This window comes from Bactrocera neohumeralis, chromosome 6 (assembly GCF_024586455.1).
Source record: "Bactrocera neohumeralis isolate Rockhampton chromosome 6, APGP_CSIRO_Bneo_wtdbg2-racon-allhic-juicebox.fasta_v2, whole genome shotgun sequence".
Lineage (NCBI taxonomy): Eukaryota > Metazoa > Arthropoda > Insecta > Diptera > Tephritidae > Bactrocera > Bactrocera neohumeralis.
In genome coordinates this window covers 75184105-75205469 of record NC_065923.1, presented here as the reverse complement: position 1 = coordinate 75205469, position 21365 = coordinate 75184105, and the positions used below count along the sequence as shown (strand labels likewise).

General features: G+C 39.3%; 1 protein-coding gene across 1 annotated transcript in view; it reads left to right on the top strand.

Moving 5' to 3' along the window:
• The first annotated feature begins 1851 nt into the window (after positions 1 to 1851).
• LOC126761788 (MOB kinase activator-like 2) overlaps positions 1852 to 21365 on the top strand; it is a 113571-nt gene continuing 94057 nt past the window's right edge. Inside the window, exon 1 of the mRNA XM_050478178.1 lies at positions 1852 to 2549. Coding sequence (XP_050334135.1) covers positions 2236 to 2549 — 314 coding nt within the window. The 5' untranslated portion in view covers positions 1852 to 2235. The remainder of the gene's footprint in view (positions 2550 to 21365) is intronic.

The following is a 21365-nucleotide window of genomic DNA, read 5'->3' as shown; positions in this document are numbered from 1 at the left end:
TGGAAGCGCTGAATAAGCAACGCTTTGTGTGCGCATACCGCGCTAGTGTGCGGGGTATAAAACCTTGAGAAAACATTAAATAAACTTTAATTAAATTAGAAGGCGGCAGTGCGACAACTACAAAGCAAACATGAACGCACACAGACACACATATACATACATACATATATAGCATGTTGTGTTGGCAAGCGTCTAGGAAATCACTTTCGCTTGCGTACGTGATTGATTTTTTGCACAACAACACCACCAACAGCACGCAATAACAATAGCAAACACACACAGTCAACGCTCGAAAGTCGCAGCAATGCGCCGCATCGGAATTTAATTTATTTCCATTTTTAAGTGGAGGTTCTACGTCCGCGCGGCAGCCCACCCACGCGGTCAGCGCGCACTGGTTCCCCACTTGCATGCGTGCAACTGCCGCAACTGTTAGTGGTTTGGGGTAGTTTATTGTTTCGCGTTTGGCTATTGTGCTGCGGTTGTTGTTGTTGTTGTTGGGTTGGTCATTAAATCGCAGTTTGTCTGATTTCCGACCACGGTCAACGGTGATTGTAGCGAAAGATCGAACGCAGGTCATAACCAAGCACGGTGTCATGCTTTTATTAAATTTTATTTTTTATTTATAATAATTAAATAAAATAACAATATAATAAAAAAATATTAAATAAAAAATAAACTAAAAATTAAATATAAAAAAATAAAATAAAAATATAATATAAAAAAATAAAATAAAAATTTAATATAAAAAATAAAATAAAAATATAATATGAAAAATAAAATAAGAATATAATATAAAAAAAATAAATTAAAAATTTTATATAAAAATTAAATAAAAAAATAAAAAAAGTAAAATAAAAAAATAAAATAAATTAAAAAATTAATATAAAAATTAAAAAAAAAAAAATAAAATAAAAAAAATAAAAACATAATATAAAAAAATATAATCAAAAAATTAAAATTAAATTAATATAAAATCTAAAAAATTCAATTTAATTTTTTTTCTATTAACAGAATAAATTTACAATTTTTTATATCTACACCATGACACATGGCCCGTCTGTCTAACTGCATATACATATGTATGTATGTATGTATCGCGAACTAATCCCTCTGTTTTTGAGATATCGCTCTGAAATTTGACACACGTCTTTTTCTCCATAAAAAACCGCTCATTTGTCGGAATCGTCGATCTCGAACCACTATAGCATATACATACATAGCTGTCATACAAACTGAACGTTCATAGTCAAGCTTTGTATGGAAAATTTTTATATTTGAGGAGGTATCTTCACGAAATTTGGAATATAATACTACCACTATAGCTTATAGCTGTCATACAAACTTAACGTCGAAAATCAAGTTGTTCTATGAAAAACTTTTTTGTTTGATAAGATATCTTCACTAAATTCGGCATGGCATATTATCCAAGAAAACGATATAATCTCCGAAGAAATTATTCAGATCGGGCCACCAAAGCATATAGCATACATAATACAAACTGAACGTCGAAAATCAAGTTGTTCTATGAGACACTTTTTTGTTTGATAAGATATGTATCTCCATGAAATTTGGTACGAAATATTATCCAAAATAACGGTACCATCTGCGAAGAAATTATTAAGATCGGACCACTATAGCCTATAGCTGTCATACAAACTTAACGTCGAAAATCAAGTTCTGGTATGAAAACCTTTTTAATTCACAAGCTATATTCACTAAATTTGGCATTCAATTCTCAACTATTATTTAATGTTAATTTCCGTTAACATTACATTACTTTCCGAAACATATTTTTGCATTTATTTCCTGCTACCACAGTATATTTGTTTTCCAAAAAAAAGTTGCATTGATTTACATCAAAATATCACTGTGCCTTCAGCCGCATTTTCCTTCCGGTTTTTGCTTTATTTTTCTCCAATAACTTTGTTGTTCGCATATGTATTTCTGTCAGGCGTCATTTTCGCCACCATCGGCGCTTCAAGTGTCGTGCCACCTCTGGTTTTTGCACTTTCCACACGACCAGCCAGCTGGTTTTGTGTGCGCGCTAGCGATTTTTAGGCTTCAGTCGCATTTGGCAATTTCGTGCGGTTTGTTGCTACTGCTTCTGCCCGTGGCAGCCACTCTAGCCGCCAACACTATATTTGCATTGTCAGTAGTGAATCCGTGCGGTGTATTTCATACGCACTCGGTGCATAAGCAAACCTCGCGCATCCTTGCTTTCCAGCTAGCACCACAATGAATTGGGCCATTTCGAATTTGACGGGCGGCAATCGTGTCAGTCGTGCCATACTCGTACGCTACTCCGCCGTGCCGTTGGCCTCGGATGCGGCGGATTCGGTGCCGCAGACACCATCCTCTACCGGTGCGGCAAGCGCGAATGCGTCGACCGCAACATTTCCGGGTGCCTCGTTCCTGCATGCGTCCACGTCGACGTCGTCGTCGCGCCAACATGTTCCTGGACGCGCTGTGCCACAACAGCGCGGTGGTGCTACCGCAACACAGCTATCACTGCCACTGGATGTGGAGGAGACCGTCACCTGTTTTTGTAGGTAAATTGCAAGCGCGCGTTGCCAACTTGTGGGTTAAATAAATTGAAAACATTTTACTTCTATGTAGATTTTTGTTTTACCCTTGACCAAAATTCGACTTAAATGGCTGTGTCGCTACAAAGTTGCACAAATTACTTGGCTCTAATCCCTTCTAAAAATAACACCTGTCTACCTCGTTCCATACATTTTTTCAGCCTAATTTGTATTTGTGTTGTTCTTATTTCGTACACTCTCGTCTTAGCTAATGGTAACGCTAAATTGCATGGGTAAGGTGTGAAACTACACCAAACTTATAGGTCTTCGCCTCCCTGCTTAAGTCTCTTCAATTTGTAGTGCAATCGATATTTCGATATTTTTTGCAATTTTTTTGTTGTTGTTAAGTTCGCACGCAGTTTTGCTAAACACCCCCAACAATACTGTCTATATATAAGATATAGGCAGACAAGCTGCTAACCAGTGCATATAACTTTATAAAGGGTGTCTTTTTAGTTAGCTGGTTTGTAGCATTCCGTTTTAAGCATGACTTCAGACATTTGACCGTCGCGTGTGGCTCGAATAAAGGCTAGCCGAAAGCCCCAATTTTCGACCAACTTTAGTGTTGAGCTGTTAAGTCGAAGAGACCGAAACCCATTTCGTCGTCTTCCTCAGACTCCTCCTTTTTGGCTTCTTCCTTCTTTTCGGAAGCAGTTGGGATCGTATGTTAGTAAAAGCTTGCCGAACAAGTCCTCAATCGTCTCGGTTCACTTAACACCACCAAAAATAGTCCAGCAGTTTTAAATCTCACGGTCTTAGAGGCCGCTACCTGATATATCGCGTTCACCAAAAGTTACCTTCAATACCTTCTTGGACCCAAAGGTCGTTCACATCGACATCCTCCAATTCAGGCTAGAAAAAGTAATTGATCATATAGCGTTCCACATTGTCTGAAACACTATGGCCATCTTCAATTTTGATAAAATTTAAACCTGTGATGTATTTCTTGTGATAATCCAGATCAGTGGCCATCTCGTATTGGGTCCATTTATCGAGCCTGCGACACACTTTAAATTCATTCGGTGGACGGGCACAGCTCCAATCCGTGTCTTCTTCGATACTCTGCTCCACAGCAGCAATAACGTCTACGCACTGTACGGTGTCTTTGCATATAATCTACTAAAGTAAATGTGGTGCACAACCGATCCAAGGTTGCTCGTATTACCGACTCTGATGGGCGATTATGTCGACCGAATATTAGACCGTTCCCACGATAGTCGGGTCTACGTAATCGGAACGGACCCGAATTTTTATCCGGCCAACTCGACAGAATTCTGCCATACAACAACAACAACTGAATATTAGACGCATCGAACCGAATGATTATTTTGGTAAAAAAATTTCACATTTGCGAACGTTGTTCCTGTTCATTATGAAATGGTAATACGAACTGGGTATAAATCAAGTAACAGCTGTTAAGAATACCAACTCCGAAAAAAATATTATCTCTTTGAAAACCATCTAAAAAGGCACACCTAAGTCTAAAATATTTTGTTGAAAATGGTCCGCTCTTTCCACTTCTCGCTTTGACGGTTGGTTCCGTGAAGGTCTTTTAAAAATTACAAGTTTCCTTTTCGTATAAATCAGCCCAAATCTACTTAGACTCTTTTCTCTCCATTAGAAAAAAGCTCACTCACAACAACAACCCACTTCCTTCTGTTGAATTTTTGAATTGTCGGTAATTGATCTAATAGCCTAGCCTGCAATTAGTGTAGCCAAATCTGGCCGTCTTTGCGATCTAACAAAAATCACTTTACTTATAACTCGACTTCCAAATAAATTCGTATATAATTATGAAAATAGACTTCGTAAATAATGCCACTGCTTCATTATGTCTGCTCATAATTGTTTTGTCTCTTGGAAAATTTGTATAAAAAATGAGTGACCTTACAATGCTTTATTATTTATGATTATTCCTCATTTGTTTTTTATACTATATGTACATTAATTTTTTTGGCTTGGCGTACGCTATGGTCCATGAGCATATGCGTTCACATTCACTGACTTAACTGACTGAGTGACTGCCTGACTGACTGGCGGTCTGTTTGGACGACCTGTTTGCTCGCTGGCCGACCCAACGCCCTAATTGCCGCTTTGCATGTCAGATTGTTTCCACATCGTTGAGTTTTTTTCGCGCTCACTGTACATATTACCGTTATACAAATACACAGTCGCATAAAATTTATATATTTTCATATTTATTTGTCTGCTTATGAGGCGCTCACCATAATTCCCATTAACCGTAATTTGAGCAAAAGTATGATACACATCACGATAAGTCATAAAAACGAGCTCCCTTAAAGTGAACCGGCCGAGATTTGATGTGCGTTTGTGCTGGATTTCGCTTTGATTGGAAAACGTATTTACTAGGTCAGAAATATTCAAATTTTGTTCTTGAATAATCGATAAGCTAAGTACTTTTCTGGAGCGTATGTACATACATAGCTTACGAGTACATCAGTAAAGTAAAAAACCGAAACCATCTTGGTTGTAGCAATTCTCGTAGCACTATGTTGATGTTGTTGTTTTAGCAGTATAAAACATTCAACAAATAGTTTCGGGGAATACTGCTAAGGTGGCACCGTACTAACGGGAAACCTGGATCGCATATGTAATAAAATACATATAATCGCTAGCTTACTTGAATCCTATAAGACTGCTAGTCTGATCTTGTGCCAAAGCTATAATTATGACCCTACAGATGATAAATTCTGAACTGCTGTTGAGTTTAAAGGGCGAAATTATGTGAAACTGATTTATTTTCAGCCTCTGATTTTTTGATCCATCCTTCTCTCGAGAAATTAGGCCATTGTAGGGAATCTTTAGACGGCTTCAAATCTATTCACATAAATATGAAACAAACGCCAGTGATCTTTCAGCATTATACCTAAATATTAGCAAAGATATAGATCAATAAACTTATTACAGCCTGTTCTGGAGTACTCGCTAGGTCTGATAGTACGTGCCAGGCATCAAATTTAACACAAAACCAGAAAAAAGAAGCTATAAACCCCTTCCCAAATACAAAAGATTCTAAATGCTGATCCAAATCGAAGTTCCCTATTTTTTTTAAAGAAAAAACACAGAAATTTTAAATTTAATGGGGAATGTTTATTATCATTCGAAATATCATTCTTTGGCATTTATTTTTAAAGATTATCTCTTTCAAATGCTGACCGCGGCTACGTCTCAGATAGTCCATTCATTGAGTCCAATTTTCGATGGCTCGTTCAAGCATTTCGACTGGTAACTGGCGAATGAAAACGTTGTTTTTTCTGGATGAAATGACAGCTTTCGAATCTCTCCAGATCTTTGTTCCAAACCGGTAATTTTGATTGTTTACATAATAATTGAGCCGGAAATTGACCTCATCGCTAAACAAAATTTGGCTCGAAAACTTCGAATCTTTTTGGAGCTTTTGAAAAGCCGATAAATTAAGATAATTAAGATCTCGACGTAAAATGAGACAAGTCGTTCCATACGTCCGAGTTGTTGCGAACGGCGCCGAATCGACTCTCCACGGTTTTCGTGTACAATCAGCTACGGCTACTATATTTTCTTAACTGCGTTCTAGATTCGTTCTATTCGTTCCAATATTATCTCAAGATGGGTGAATAGTACGTTCAGTAGGCCGATAACATTGAGCATAAGTTGAGCGGAGCGCGCGAAACACATTCTTTACAGAACGTGAATTTTCGTAATAAATGGGAACGATTTGTTAACTTTGTTGATAATTGAGCAGCTTCTTGAGGGGGACGTGACCAAATATCAGATCGATACCTCAGAAACTGAGGGACATGCAGACGGACGAAAAGGACTCTAGAGATTCTGATCTCAAAATAGAATGGCAAGAGTTAAGGAAGAAAATGTCATGCTGTTCCTTTATATACTAAATATTTTATAGGGTCTTCGACGCTTCCTTTTGAGTGTTACAAACTTCCTGACAAATTTAATATACCCTGTTCAAGATATAAGTAAAACTTCGATAAAAAATATAGTATTTTTTATTGAAATAGCAACAAAATACACTGTCACTGGCAGCGAACCGCGTGCTCAAATAGAGTCCACAGCTGTTCGAGCTCTTCGACTGCTCTCTTGTCACTTGTCCAAAACTATTCCATTCCGCTTCGCTGCCTCGCCGTGGTGATAATGACGTTCGTATGTCGGCGTTGACTGCGCAGCCAGTGTCGGCGTGAACTGCGCTGCTCTTGTTACTTTATATGTGTGTATGTGTGAGTGCTTCCAGCTGTAGTTCGGCCTCAGTGTGTTTGCCTCCTTTTACTCTCGATTTGTTATGCACAGCACGTTCTCATAGAAACGTTTGTTTTCAGGTTGTGCGCCTCCGCCGCTGCCAAAAGCGGCTGGTGGTTGAACCGTTGTCGTTACCTACACTTTTCTTATAAGTATTTCAATCGTACCGAACGCGTATATTTATTTATTTGTTTTGTTTCTCATTTCTCTCTGTGTGTCTGTGTGTGTGTGTGTGTGTGCATTAGAAGTCAGGTCACAACAGCATGTGGCGCTCTCTTCGGCTACGGAGACTGCTGACTGCCTTTTGCGTCAGCTGTGACTGCGTGCGACGGCAGCACTGAACAGCTGATTTTCGATTTTGCGCAGAGCCATTTACTATACATATACACATACATATGTCGTACTACATGTAGCTGTGTGTGGGTTGTGTATATGTTTTTTCAATTGCTGCTGAACATCTGTTTCGATGCTGCTTCTCCTCCGTCCCCCTGTCAGGCACGTCCAGCGCCAGCAACCCTTCCACACAGCAACAGCCACTTCATGACCTGTTTGTTGGTATGTATCTCTTCGGCACTAAGTGTCAGCAGGTACGAGCATGTGTGTGTGTGTTTGTTGTTGCGCACTCATTGAGGGTATTTCCTTGTTTCTCGTGTTGTTGCTTGTTTGTTGTTTCTGGTAGATTCTGCCGTTGTACATGGAACCTTGCAAATTTCTCACCTTCAGGAATGCTCCACTTACAACAATAAAAAAACAAATAGCGGGGGGCGCGATGCCAACGACGTCTTATTTTGCTCGCAAATAGCGAGGGCCAGCTAAATAACAACAATTAGACAGACACTTAACACAAGAAAACTGTAAACAATATGTAAATTTCTATTTTGCAAAAACTTTATAAATAGCCACACATAAACACACAAATGTACGACGACTAAGCAGCATAGCGCTTCGCCACTTTTATTGTGCGCCGCTTGTGCACTCGTCAGCTCGATTGCCTTACGCCACATTTTGATTGGTTCATTTACTCCCGGATTGCACAAACCATTTAGTGCTACGCAGTTACTGCTCGCCCCAATTGGCTTGGGGCGATTTCGCCACCAAGACGGGGGCGTGCGCTCATGCATGCGAGCTCTTGGCTGACGCGGCACACGTGTCGCGTACTTGTATCCTCTTCGCTAACTTCCGGAATTGTTTATTATTGTTTGCTTTTTCGTTTGCCTTTGGATTAAGTCCATAATAAGCATTTTATTCTAATTGGATTCTCAAAAAAATAAAAACTATTTATAGCTTAGATTACACGTGATCTCATAGCGATCGAAGCGGCGGTACAAAAGCCATAAACAACCGTATCGGTTAGAGAAGGCAAAATTGTGGTAGCTGTGTAGTTAAGACATCAAGCTTTCTGCTCCGCAGCAGCTGAAGATAGTTAAAACTCTTTTCGAAAAGTCTTGTTGCTGCAAGTAATTTACAGACTGGCTGGAACTTATATTAGAAAAGCGAATGAATTTATACTCCTTCTCAGATGATGAAATGTTGTGTGCCTTTTATAATCCTTAAAATCTTCTTTTTCCGAACTTTTGACAGTTTATAAGAATCCTTCGAAACTCCCTTTTCCCTTAGAATCTTTCTTCTCTGAACTTTTGTTATTAGAGTCCTTAGAATCTTACTTCCCTGAACTTTTGATATTCTATTTTGGAATTAGAATCATTAAAATCTTCTTTTCCTGAACTTTTGACAGTTTATTTTGGGATTGGAATCCTTAGAATCTTTTTTTCCTGAACCCTTGACATTCTATTTTTCGATTAGAATCCTACTTCCCTAAACTTTTCACATTTTATTTTGAGATGTAGTGTATTTAGTCTTCTTTTCCTGAATTCTTGACATTTTATTTTGAGGTTAGAGCGCTTATAGTCTTCCTTGAATTTTTCTTTAGAATTATCCTTTTTTGTACTTTTGAAATTAGAACCCTTAGAATCTGGCTTCCTTGAACTTTTGATATACTACATATAATTTAGAAATTTTGCTGTGGGAAGAAATAATTACCAACCCTTCCTAAAGGTTTTATCTAACCAAAAGAAACTTTGACGACCCGGTCCTAAACTACGACGCACCTATACGGTCGCTTGGATGAAGTGAAACGCAGTACAAACTAAACGATCTAAACTAAGTCCTTGTATGAGAAACTTTTTTATTTGGTAAGATTACTTCACGGAATTTGGCACAGAGTATTGTCCAAGACAAAGCTACAATATGTGAAGAAATTTTCCACCGCCAACCACTATAGCATATAGCTGCCATACAAACTGAACGATCAAAAGTAAGTTCTTGTATGAGAGACTTTTTTATTTGACAAGGTAGCTTTACGAAATCTTGCATAGATTATTGTCCAATTGGGAGCTACTTTAACCCAAAAAATGCTCCAGATAGGACTATTATTGCATATAGCTGCCATACAAATTGAGCGCTCCAAATCAAGTTCTTGCGTGGAAACTTCTTTATATGTGGAAGTGTATTCTTGTTTCCTTTTTCTTATGTCTTCTTTCTATGCTTCTTCTCCATTTAACGCCAATTTAATTAGTTCCCACAAGTCTTTAGATTTCATTTTGCAGCGTTTGCGTCTATTTATTGCCATCCCAAGTCTGCTGTGTGACTCAGTCCCTTTCGTTACATACCTTTTCGCTGTCACAGAGATTTTTATCTACCAACTTCACTTTCATTATATTTTCGCTAAATTTATTTTATTATTTTTTCGCTATTTTTGTATTTTTTGCTATTGTTATTTTTATTTTTCTATTTTTTTACTTTTTCGGTATTTTTTATTTTTTTCTCGCTGTTACTTTATTACATTTTCTACATTATTCATATTGTTTTGCATTATGTTTGTGTATGCGTTTTGCTATTCTGCGTTAGTTTCTTTTTCTATATGTACACCATAATATTTATATGCATAAGCACCTATAACAGCTTTAATTTCCATATGCGTTGCGCTGGTCTTTAAGCAAACTAGCAAGCCGCACATACACACCCATACATGCGTGTGTGTAGAAGACGGCACCCTTTCCAAAGAGCCGTCTCTTCAAGCTTCTTTTATAGTTTGCTGCGTTTAGCCATCAACCATTCATTCATACGCTTTCGCATTGCTTTTTCTTTGCCCATTCTGATGCTCCCATTCAGCGCTGTTGGATTAGCGTCGTAAATGGCGAAAACGCATAAATCACGGGCACTCAACTTTTTTGTTATTCTCTTTCCAGTTTACTTTACTTTAAATCGCATTTGACTTTATTTCAATTGCGTTTTTTTTTCGTAAGCGCGCTGAAGTGGATTTCGATTTCGATTTCATTTCGCCATTTTTGGTGCGCTCTCGCTATGGTCTTTTGATTTATTTTAATTTTCTCCCTCAGCTAGTTCTGTCAAGTTCCTGTTATTGTGTCTGCTTGCCCACAACTTTATGCGTTTAAAGCGTTTTTCTTTTTATCGCTTGCTCCAATCTGTGGCCTCATGTTGCCCATGCGGCGCAATAAGCTTTTTTGTGTGCTTTTTCCCGGTGGTTTTATTACCTAGATTTCTTATTTATTTCGTTTTATGGGTTTTTGCGTATTCTCATTTCATTTCCATTTCCATTTCATTTCATATCCACCTTTTATTGCTACAACTCCTGCCGGTTGGGCGCACTATACATACATACATAACACTCGTTTGTGTGCCTGTTGAGTTCGGCAAATTTCGCCAGACAAGCAAATATACGCCAGTAAATGCAATAACAACACCAACACCAGCGAAATATGTAGAGTAGTCTAGTAATATGGCAAATGCGAAGTAATTGTGACGTCATTGCCATGCATACACGCACAAACATTTTGTTGTTGCGCCGTTCGCTGCCGCATAGCGTTCCCATCGGTTTTAGTATTGTGGCCCCCTCCGCTGCAGCTTGCAGCCAACCCACTGCGTCAGCTGTACGACCGTGCTCCACTATTCCCAAACAGTTTTATACTAGTCCGTAGTGTCTTGTTCTGTGTGCGAATATATGTGACCCTGTAGGAAACCGCGATAGTGGTGAATCTATTTTAAAGGTGTTAAGCGAAATTTTTAGTTTAATAAATTAATTTTCAATAAGAGCTATTCAAATACGGTGGCGAAGCACTGCATCTGCTTTTTTAGAATATGGACGGATGAAAGCATGACCGAAGATTGAACCAAAGTAAGTTCTGTCCAATCCACAAACAGGCGGACCCCACAATCTGCGCCAATTACCTTCTCAGTTAGCCTCCTTAATATCGCATATAAAATATTATCGAGGGTAGTGCGTGTGACTGAAGCCTACCGTCAAAAAACTGATTGGACCTTATCAGTGTTACTCTAGACCTGGAAAATCTACTATCGACCAGATTTTCACCATGCGTCAAATCTTGGAAAAGAACCGTGAAAGGAAGATTGACACATACCAGCCTTGTGCCGCTATGTATGAACTTGGTATCCTCGCAAAGCGAATACGGCCGTGTAAGCTGACATTGAGCATCACTAAAAGCTCCGCCATTTTCGGGAAGGACCTCTCCGAGCCGTTCGATACCAAGCGAAGTTTCAGACAAAAAGGCTCTATTGCTGGAGTCGCAGAGCGAAATAAGACGAAATACCTGCTGTCATTACATGGTAATCGCCGTCTCGACGAACAATGACCAAACTCTACAAGTTCCTCGTTATTCTCGTCCTGCTATATGGTGCGTAGGCATGGACAATGACATCATCTGATGAGTCGGCCTTAGGAGTGTTCGAGAGAAAGGTTTTGCGGAAGATTTATGGTACTTTGCGTATTGGTAACGGCGTATATCGAAGTGGAAGGAACAATGAGCTGTACGAGATATACGCCGACGTTTACATACTTGAAGGGATCAAGACACAGCTACTGCGCTGGCTAGGTCATGTTGTCTAGATGGATGAAAACACTCTAGCTCTAAAAATAACGGGCGCAGTACCCGCCGGGGGAGCAGAGGAAGAGGAAGACCTCCACTCCTTTTCAGAGATCAGGTGGAGAATGACCTATGGCTGCACTTGTTAGCCCAAATTGACATCAAACAGTCCGAAGAAGAAACGACTGACGCACTGTTTTTAACACGGCTATAACCGCATAAGCCAAAACCAAGATACAGATATTTTTATAACCTTTTATGCTTTTAAAAAGACAATTGTGTTTCGTCTTCTTCGTGCGATTTAAAATTCATGTGAAACACAAATGCTTGACATTCCTACAGGGTAGCTACGCATGGTCTCACATACATACATACATAGAAACGTGCGAATTGCGTTGCATTTGTTATTGTTTTTACATTATTTCGTGTTGTTATTGCGAACTAAGGTGGCAATAAATTACAAATACAACAACAACGTTAATCAAAACAGCAATCAGACACCAGTGCCCTCGTCGGTGGTGTGACCAACTGACGCGAGGCCATCGATAAATAAAAACAGCACAACACACATATGTACATACCCGCACATGCAAATAAATCCGCTTGCAATGCGAAAAAAGCAACAACGTCACAATAGTAGAATATTAAAGTGCCGGAAAAAATATGAAATAGTAACAACACATTGTCTCTACGTGAATTTCCAGCGCTTTTTGCCGTGTTTCTGCCACGATTCTTATAGCCACTTTAGTTGTTGTTCTTTGTTGTTGTTTATTGTTGGCTTTTTGCATTTGTTTGTTGTTGCTGTTGTTAATGCTGTGTTGTCTATTGTCACATGCATTGTTGTGCGGTCGTTTGACGTCGGCTTGCTGGTAAAGTTGCACGCAGCTATTTACATATGTACGCCCGTGTATGTATATATATATATACATATGTACGTATGTGTGCTGTTGTATTAGCATAGCTGCATCACATCGTATAATCGTATTTGCTCACCTATAAAGTTGACATTCATTCAGTTTCACAGTAACCTGCAATCGATACACATGCACCAACAACACTTACGCACACACACATACAAATAAACATATCTACATACTCATGTTTGTTTGCATGTATTACTATTTGCCTTATTTTTTGCTTAGCAGTTGCTTGCTTTGCAACAATTGCAGCAAATTGCGCATACAAGCGGTTAGCTGACACACATACATACATACGGTATATGTATGTTTATAGGCATCTGAAGTGCCAGCAGCACCTCTGTTCCGCAATCGGTCTGTTCGAAAGTTCGCTTGCCTGTGAATATTCGTCGCAAATGCAGTTACTTGCCGCACTCAGCGCCTACATACATACATACATATGTACATGCGCTCATGTATGTGTGTTAGTGTTAGTATTTATGCATGCAGTTTTGCTTGTAGTGACATGGTACTTGCAAATAACCAATTTAAATGCAACACGAATTTGTATGGCTGCACTGTGGTGTCGCCAAAGTTTTAAACGATTTGTTCAAATGGTTTTATGCGCTTTTCAAATGTCAACTAGGGAGGCTGAAACAGATACTTAAAACAAAAATTGAAAATTTTCTTCGGATTCGAAAATAATTTGAGGTTATGGCCAAGAATTCAACTTTATTTCAAAGACAAATTGTTCCCATTATGTTTCAAAAATGTATTCGGTGTATGGCTCTAAAAAATTTCAGCCGAGCGCCCCCACTTTCGACCACTTTCTGCAGCAAATGTGGCCGTAAGTCAGCAATAACGCGTCGAACATTCTCTCCCCAGGCATTAGTCGTCTCGGGCTTTTCTGCATGGAAATAATTCAGTAGTCCAGCGATGTAGACTCGCACGATATTCCGTATTCTTAGAACCAAAGTTTATCCAAATCAAAAGTCTCCAATTCAGGCACGAAAAACTCATTAATCATGGCTCTATAGAGTTCCCTTTGACTGCAACATTATGACATATGGACAAATGACTGTCAACCACACAATGTTGTCAATTGTTTCAAGAATCTATTGGCTATTGCTGCTGCCACCGAAGTGGATTTCAAGGAAATTGCCACCATCAAGGTGTTCATCAAGGACCCCAGCAAATTTTTTGCTGGCGCTGCTGCCGAAAAGATGGAAGAAGCCAAAAAGGTGAAGACTGAGTCAATGGAAGTCGACCGTATAGGTTTCGGTCACTTCGACTAAGCAGGGAGGCACACCGAACAGTGACTTTTTGAAGATGTAACGGCGTTCCAATAACGGCTTGTGGATTACCACCAATACAAATGTGACAATTTTATTTATTAACGTACACATTCAACCAAAGTGTGCTTCATCATTGAACAAAATTTTGCTTGTAAAAACCGGGATCGTTGTCCATTGCGTTTTCGCGACGCGCTGGCTAGTCGTTTGGTTCCAATTCTTGCACGATTTGCATTTTGTTAGCCTGCAAACCGAAATCCTTCCGCAAAATCTTCCATAAAGTAGTTGATTAAAGCTCTAATTATTACACTCGATGGCGAATGGATTCATGCGGGTCTTCGTCGATACTGTGCTCCATAGCGGAAATCTCGGGCGTCTCTAAGAATACGCATTATCCACTAGAGTAAATTCACTCAGATAGCAGAGCAGCAATACTAGTCTTGAACTCATTAAAAGTTCATAACTCTTAAAAGTTCAGGATTGGTAAAGAGGCCCTAACTTCGTTCGCGATCCCGCGTTCATTGTGATAAGACTAGTATTGGCGCCAGGCCACAGTGGAATTGCACTCAATTGTAAAGCTGATGAGCAAGAAAAGACACCCTAGAACCGCTATCAGTAGAATGGGAGAGGGTCGGTGCTCCCGTATCCTCTTGTGTTCTACTACTAGATAGCTGTATCATTGGTACATGCGGTGTCGCAAAATCCTCTTGGCAAAGGATTGAACACAATAAATCTGGTGATCTCTTTTCCTTTGGTAAAGCTAGCCCCTGCCTAGTTGTGAAGGTTTTAATAGGCCATTGCCCTACTGACGTCCAAGATATAAGGCTGGGAATCTTACCAGACGCCACCTGTGGAAGCTATATAAAAGCAGACGAGGTGGAAACATTTCAAAACTTACTTCTAGACGGTTCCACGTTTAGGAGGCCAAGGCTAAAGCCTTGAAAGCGCATACCTTTACACATCCCGCCGAACTGGCGGATACGCCTGTACAAATTTGTATTTCACATTAGGAGTTTTGTTAATTTGTGAGTTCGAACACAGGAGTTCTATTTGTCTATGGCTTCACAAAGATCTATATATGGTATATCGGTCCACGTGCCATCTCTCTAGATCAGCCATCTAACCTAATCTATATGCTATAGTGGTCCGATATCGGCGGTTCCGATTAATAGGCCGTTTCTTGGGAAGAAAATTTCATATCAGATCCCAATTACATTCATTCCTTTAGCAGAACGGTGGAAAATTTTCCACTAAAAATACATGTGGCGTAGCAAAGTGAAAAATAAAAAAAACACGTTGATCTCATTTACCGAAAAAACATGAGCTGGGTATAAATGAATGACACTCTGCTGTTTGATTGCACAATTCGCCGCGCTGGTCGGACAGATGAAAACGGATATCCCAGAGTGCGAAATGCCGACGGTGCTGCGCTGTTGTAGACTCTGAAAAAAAATGCGACTGGTTCTTACACACGCTGGTGGTCATAAAAGTTGTTCAAAAGAAAAGTGCATTGAGAACCGGCAGTAAAATGTTACAAGGAAATGAAAAGGGTTAAAGGTCTAACTGCAGTGCTGTTGGTTGGTAAAAAGGGAAACAGGGTCATGTGAGCGCGAACGCATGAAAAGCAACGCACATGGTGGAAGTGGAATATGAGCTGCAGCGGAGACACACGGAGTATAGAGAGACAGCGAGCCGACAGCAATTAATGAAAACAGCTGTTTGGGGACCCGAAATTACAGCGCGCTGTTGCAACACCCGCTGTGGCTTTCTTGCTCCTGCGTGTGCGTGTTGCTATAGGCATGCTGATTCTCTGTTGTTGCTGTTATTGTAAAGATGTACAGGCATTGGAAACTATTTTTGGCATTTTAGCCTTGCTGGCCGGCCGGCCGCATTGCGCCACACTGTGAATTGCTGTTGTTAATTGTTGGATGTACGGGCCGCTGGGTTGTCATTGGACATTTGTCAACAGCAAAAGTTCTAATTTTGTTACAAATACAATATATAAGTATATATATATATTTATGTTATATAGTATATGTGTTATTTACAACAACTACATTTGCCTACGCTATTTTCCGCTAGCTCTACTTGCTAGCGTGCTTGTTGCCGTAATTATTGTAATTGTTGTTGTTGTTGTTAGTAAATCGGTTCCTGCTGCTGCCGCTGGCCGGTTTCCACCAGCTCACAGCCTCTACGCGCCTATAATCTGCATGTTTTCGTTAAAGCTGTCATTATTTTTTACACACACACACACACGCACACACAAATATATACTTGTTATTGTTATTAATTTTGCTGTTATTGCTGGCATTCAGCAGATTTTCTCAGTATTCCATTAAATAAAATTAAGGTGAAAGAAAATGTGTTTGTTTTCCATACAAATAGTTCCTGTTGTCCCCATTGTCTGTATGTATGTCACATTGCCGCAGTGTGTACGAAGACCCACATTGACATCATTAAACAACAACAACAGCAATAATAATAGCTGTAATAATACATAATATTAACACTAAAACAATAACTAAGGCAGCAACAAAGTAACGAGCGTGCGCTAGTTCGAGTCGTTCCCCTACACGCACACACACATACACATACAAGAACACCGGTCTAAGCACTGCAGCACTGGCGCGGTATCATCTACCATTTGTTGGCCCTTCCATAAAACGGTTAAGCTGCCCTAAACAATAACTTTTCACAGCAGTTCTCCTGCTTCCCCTTTTAGCTATTTCTTTTTGCTGGGTCCCCTGTAGTTGACGTAGCGTTACTAAGTGAAAATGAGGCGAGAAGCTTTTTAGTTTTCATTTTCAATTTAACACCTTACCCACTGCACCTGATTCTAAGATTTTGTCTTTAAACCCGTTTTTTTTTGGCAATTTATGTACAAAGTAAGGTACAGTGTGTTTCAAAAGGCAGTTTCTTCTTTATTGGCGTTGACACCGCTTACGCGATTATAGCCAAGTTAACAACAGCGTGCCAGTCGTTTCTTCTTTTCGCTACGTGGCGCCAATTGGATATTCCAAACGGAGCCAAGTCCTTCTCCACTTGGTCCTTCCAACGGAGTGGAGGTCTTCCTTTTCCTCTGCTTCCCCGGGGGATACTGCGTCGAATACTTTCAAGGGATAAACAATGCCCTTAGATTGTGTCACTATGACCAAAAGACATATAATTATATTTCCCCAGTGTATTTATAATTTTTACTATCGGTCAAGGCCGATAATATTATGATAATCCATTCCCGATGATATTATGTCAGCATTGAATATGGGCTGAACCCGGTAAATACTTCCCTTAGTCCCATATACCTAAGATTTTCGAACTTCCGGGTGACTATACCGCATACATCGGCATTTGTATGTCTGTATGTTATTGAGCTTCCGGGTGACTTTGTATCGGCCAATATGTAAGTTATCTCAATGAAAATGAGAGAGCGTGTTTTACAATAACAATGTAGCTTTGTACGTAAAATGGATAAAATAAGATGAAAGCTTGACCTAGCCACTATATAACTTATACCAGATTTTTCTAACATCCAGCTAACTTTCCTCCACTTATTTTTTCTATGGATCCAAATAGGTAATTTACCTCATTAACTATAGCAATCCGGGAGCAGTTCTTCATAAACACACCATCTAATAGCAATTTGTACAAAATCAAACGAAAGTTTCTGATAGTTTCAGTTTGCCTCATTTCCAAAAGAGCAAAAAGTTTTCAGCGAATAACCGTCGTAACTGAGTTCTGTAACCATTTTCAAAACACATTAGGGTTTGAAGTGGTCCTAAGTCGGTTTTACTAAAGCAAATCATGAATATAAACTGAGTACAAATACTTCTCACTCAACCAACCATTCACCTTTGCACTTCCTTTATAACTACACAGCTTCTGCCTTAATGCAATTTGCTGCCTGCCTCTTTCTATTTTCGTTTGAAAATCTCAGACGTTACAAACATGGCTTTTTGTGCTAGTATGTCTTCGGTTTAACTATTGTGGGCCAGCAAGTGTCAGCTGTCAGCCGCTGTCATTAATGTGTCTGCCCTTTTCTGTCTTTTACAGCTTTTACATCCATTATGCCTCCACTTATACTTGTTAATATGTAAGTTGGGCATATTTTTATACCCTGTATGAAGTTAGCCACGAAGTTTGTTTCAAACAGAAGTAAACGTCGGAGGCCCTAAAAGATGGATTTTTAAATGATGAACTTAACAAACTGAGTCGATTTAGCTATGTCCCTCTGCCTGTATACACGCGAGCAACTCCTTCAGTTTATGAGATATCGGTCTAAAATTGTGTCATTCTGAAACAGAAGCTCCTTATTTGTCGAAACCGCCGATATCGGATCACTATAGCATATAGCTGTTATACAAACTGAACGATGGAAACCATGTCCTTGTATGGAAAACTTTTTTAGCAATGGTACAAATTTTTCAAATCGGACCACTATAACCTATAGCTGCTAAACAAACTCAACGATGGAAATTTAGTCCTTATATGAGAATCTTTTTTATTTGAAGAGGTATCTTCACGAAAATCCACATACATAGCTTATTGTCCATAGAAGCCACAACCTCCGAAGAAATTGTCCAGATTGGAGCACTGTAGCATATAGCTGTCATACAAAGTAAGCGTTCAAAATCAAGTTATTGCATAGAATCTCATGTGGTTCTGAAGGGTATTATAGCTTCGATGCAACCAAAATTAACGTCTTTTTTAGACCAGTCATACTGTCTGTCATATTGTCGTTGCTGCCTATACGTACATAGAGATGTGTGTGACTATTTTTGTATATATGGTAATCTTTACTCTTTGGCTCGTTTGCCGTTAATCTCTTTCTTCATCTGCTGCCTTTTCTTATTTCACTTTATTTCTAACTCTTTTTTTTTTTGTTGTTGATTTGTAAGCATTTATCTCATCGTTTTATGGACATTTTGTAAACGTTATTTGGATGATAATCGTAAAATTTGTGCTATTCAGTTGTAGCTAATAGAAACGAGGCGTGAGAGAAAGGGAAGCGAGAAAGATGAGAACCGATGATGCAAGAAATGTGTAACAGTTATTTATATTTACATAAAAGTTAACGCGTATATAGCTTTGTAGGTATATTTTTTCGTTTATTTGATGAGTTGTGTGGGTTTTGAGTTATGACTTGGAAGAAGCTCGGGTACGCCTTTTGCCAAGTTGTATGGCTATAAGTGCTGCGAGGGTTACATTTAAGCTGATCTTCTGATCTTGATTGTAAGCATGATCTTGTAGTTGGCCTTATCACTGATCTTCTAGATCACTTTATTTGAATTTTGTTCAAGCTTTTGCTGCTTGAGTTAATCTTAGCCTATAGACTCTATTTCTAATCGATTTCAATTAACTTCGTTCTAAAATCTTAATACTTTTCCGGATGATATTATGTCAGAATTTCCAAATTTTTAACACTGTTTTGCCAAAACTAAACCACACTGCCTTCACTAACTATCACGTGCTCAGCCGACTGTCGACTCGCGCTTAGCATTAATAAATCTCTCTTGAAAATTATTGCTATTCCACATGAGCGCTTCAACAATGTTTCCAACACACAGCTGACAATTACTAACTGGCAAATGAGAGACAATATCCAAGCACTGCAGTAAACGGTAAAATCATATACACACCAGTAAAGTAACAAGCGCAGTACAAAAACAACACAGCAAAGAGTGCTGCAGTGAAACCATATGACGACTAGGCCATTTGGCTAAGCCAAAGCTATAAAAACAGCATTAAACAAGTGGTCGCTGGCATTTACTGCCTCACTACCCAACACACACACACTCTCGCTCTCCATCTCTCTCTCCCTTTCTCCCACACCTGTCATCAGCTGCTCCAACACAGTTACTTTCAATATCACACACGCTCTCCGTAGCTTTGACTCTCAGCAAGCAATTGTATGCAGTCACTGCAGTAAGTGGAGCTTGTGCTATAGATTTCTACTTGTATGCAAAGTTTCTCTGCGTTTTCCGTTCTTTATTTGCTTTTTTCTTGTTTCTTGCTTTGTTCATTTTATTGCTTTATGCCTTGCATTTGGTATTCCAGTGGCGTTGATTCTATAGTTGCACTGCCCATGACTCGGTTCTCGGTCGCACAGTGGCACCACTTTTCTGCTTCACTATTTATTCATTCACTACAACAGCACTCGGCACTCAGCATGTCCATTTCCCTTTGTTTTCAATCTTTTTTTGTTTTTGGTTGTTTCTTCGGTCTTTGTAAAGTTTTAGTGCTCGATTGTTGGCTTGTTAGTGCCATTAAATTGCCGTTGTTGCTATTGTTAGTGTTGTATTGGGATTGCTTTGGCCAAACGTGGCTTTATTGGAATTAGTATGCTAAGCGCGTTGCATTTTGATGGTTAAGTAGCTGATAGCGGCTGTCAGGTAGGATAGGAAAGTCGAGAAGACTCCATTGGCTACTTGCTTCCGAGCGGCTGTTTGCTTACCGCAATTGCATAGAACCACGGTGCAGCAACGACTGTGATGGGACTAAAGATTCAGCCGGCAATAGATGTGACTGAAGACATTATGAGGCCGTGTTGATTGCACTGCAGTTGCCTGAACATAATGTAGGTTTAATATTTGTCTTGAGATCCAACTTTATTTGTAGATAAACTGGGCTTGAAGATCATCTTGTCAGATATATTTGTAGACCTAGATATCTGTTGGCTAGTTTTCCATTAGTCTTTCATACCTCAAGTAGGAATGATTGAATTTTTACCGTATATTGCACCTAATTTATTCGTTCTCAGCTTGAACTCCGTCTCTTATGTACTCTCCTGTTCTTAATAAAAGTGGAATTGGATTTATTTTTTTCTTACTTTTAGTAAAGCTCGATATCATATTAAAGCCGAAGAGAACTCGATGTCCGTCCACTGTTATTATATTTTTACCGTATAATGTCTCTAATTCATTCGCTCACATTCGCTTCAAATATCAATTATATATACATAAAAACACACAGAAACTTCAAATTTCATAGAGAATGTTTATTATTATTCGAAGGATCATCATCAAATGTCAGGCGGCTATGTCTCAGATGATCCGTCGGTTGAGTCCAATTTTCGATGACTCGTTCGAGCATTTCGACTGGTAGCTGACGAATGACACGCGTGTAGTTTTGCTCCAAGGCCTGAATTGAAGCGGAATTGTCCGCATAGACTTTAGACTTTACATATCCTCACAGGAAAGAGTCTTACAATGTGATATCACACGATCTGGGTGAGCAATCGACCGGCCCAAAACATTAAATTATCTGCTCTTCGAAGTGTTCTTTCAATATATTCCTTGATTGATTCGAAATGTGAGAATTGGCGCCGTCTTGTTGAAACCAAATGTCGCCGAGATCACGAGCTTCAATTTCAGTCATCAAATAGTCCGTTATCATGGCGCGATAACGGTCACCATTTGCGATTACGTTCTCACCGGCATCATTTTT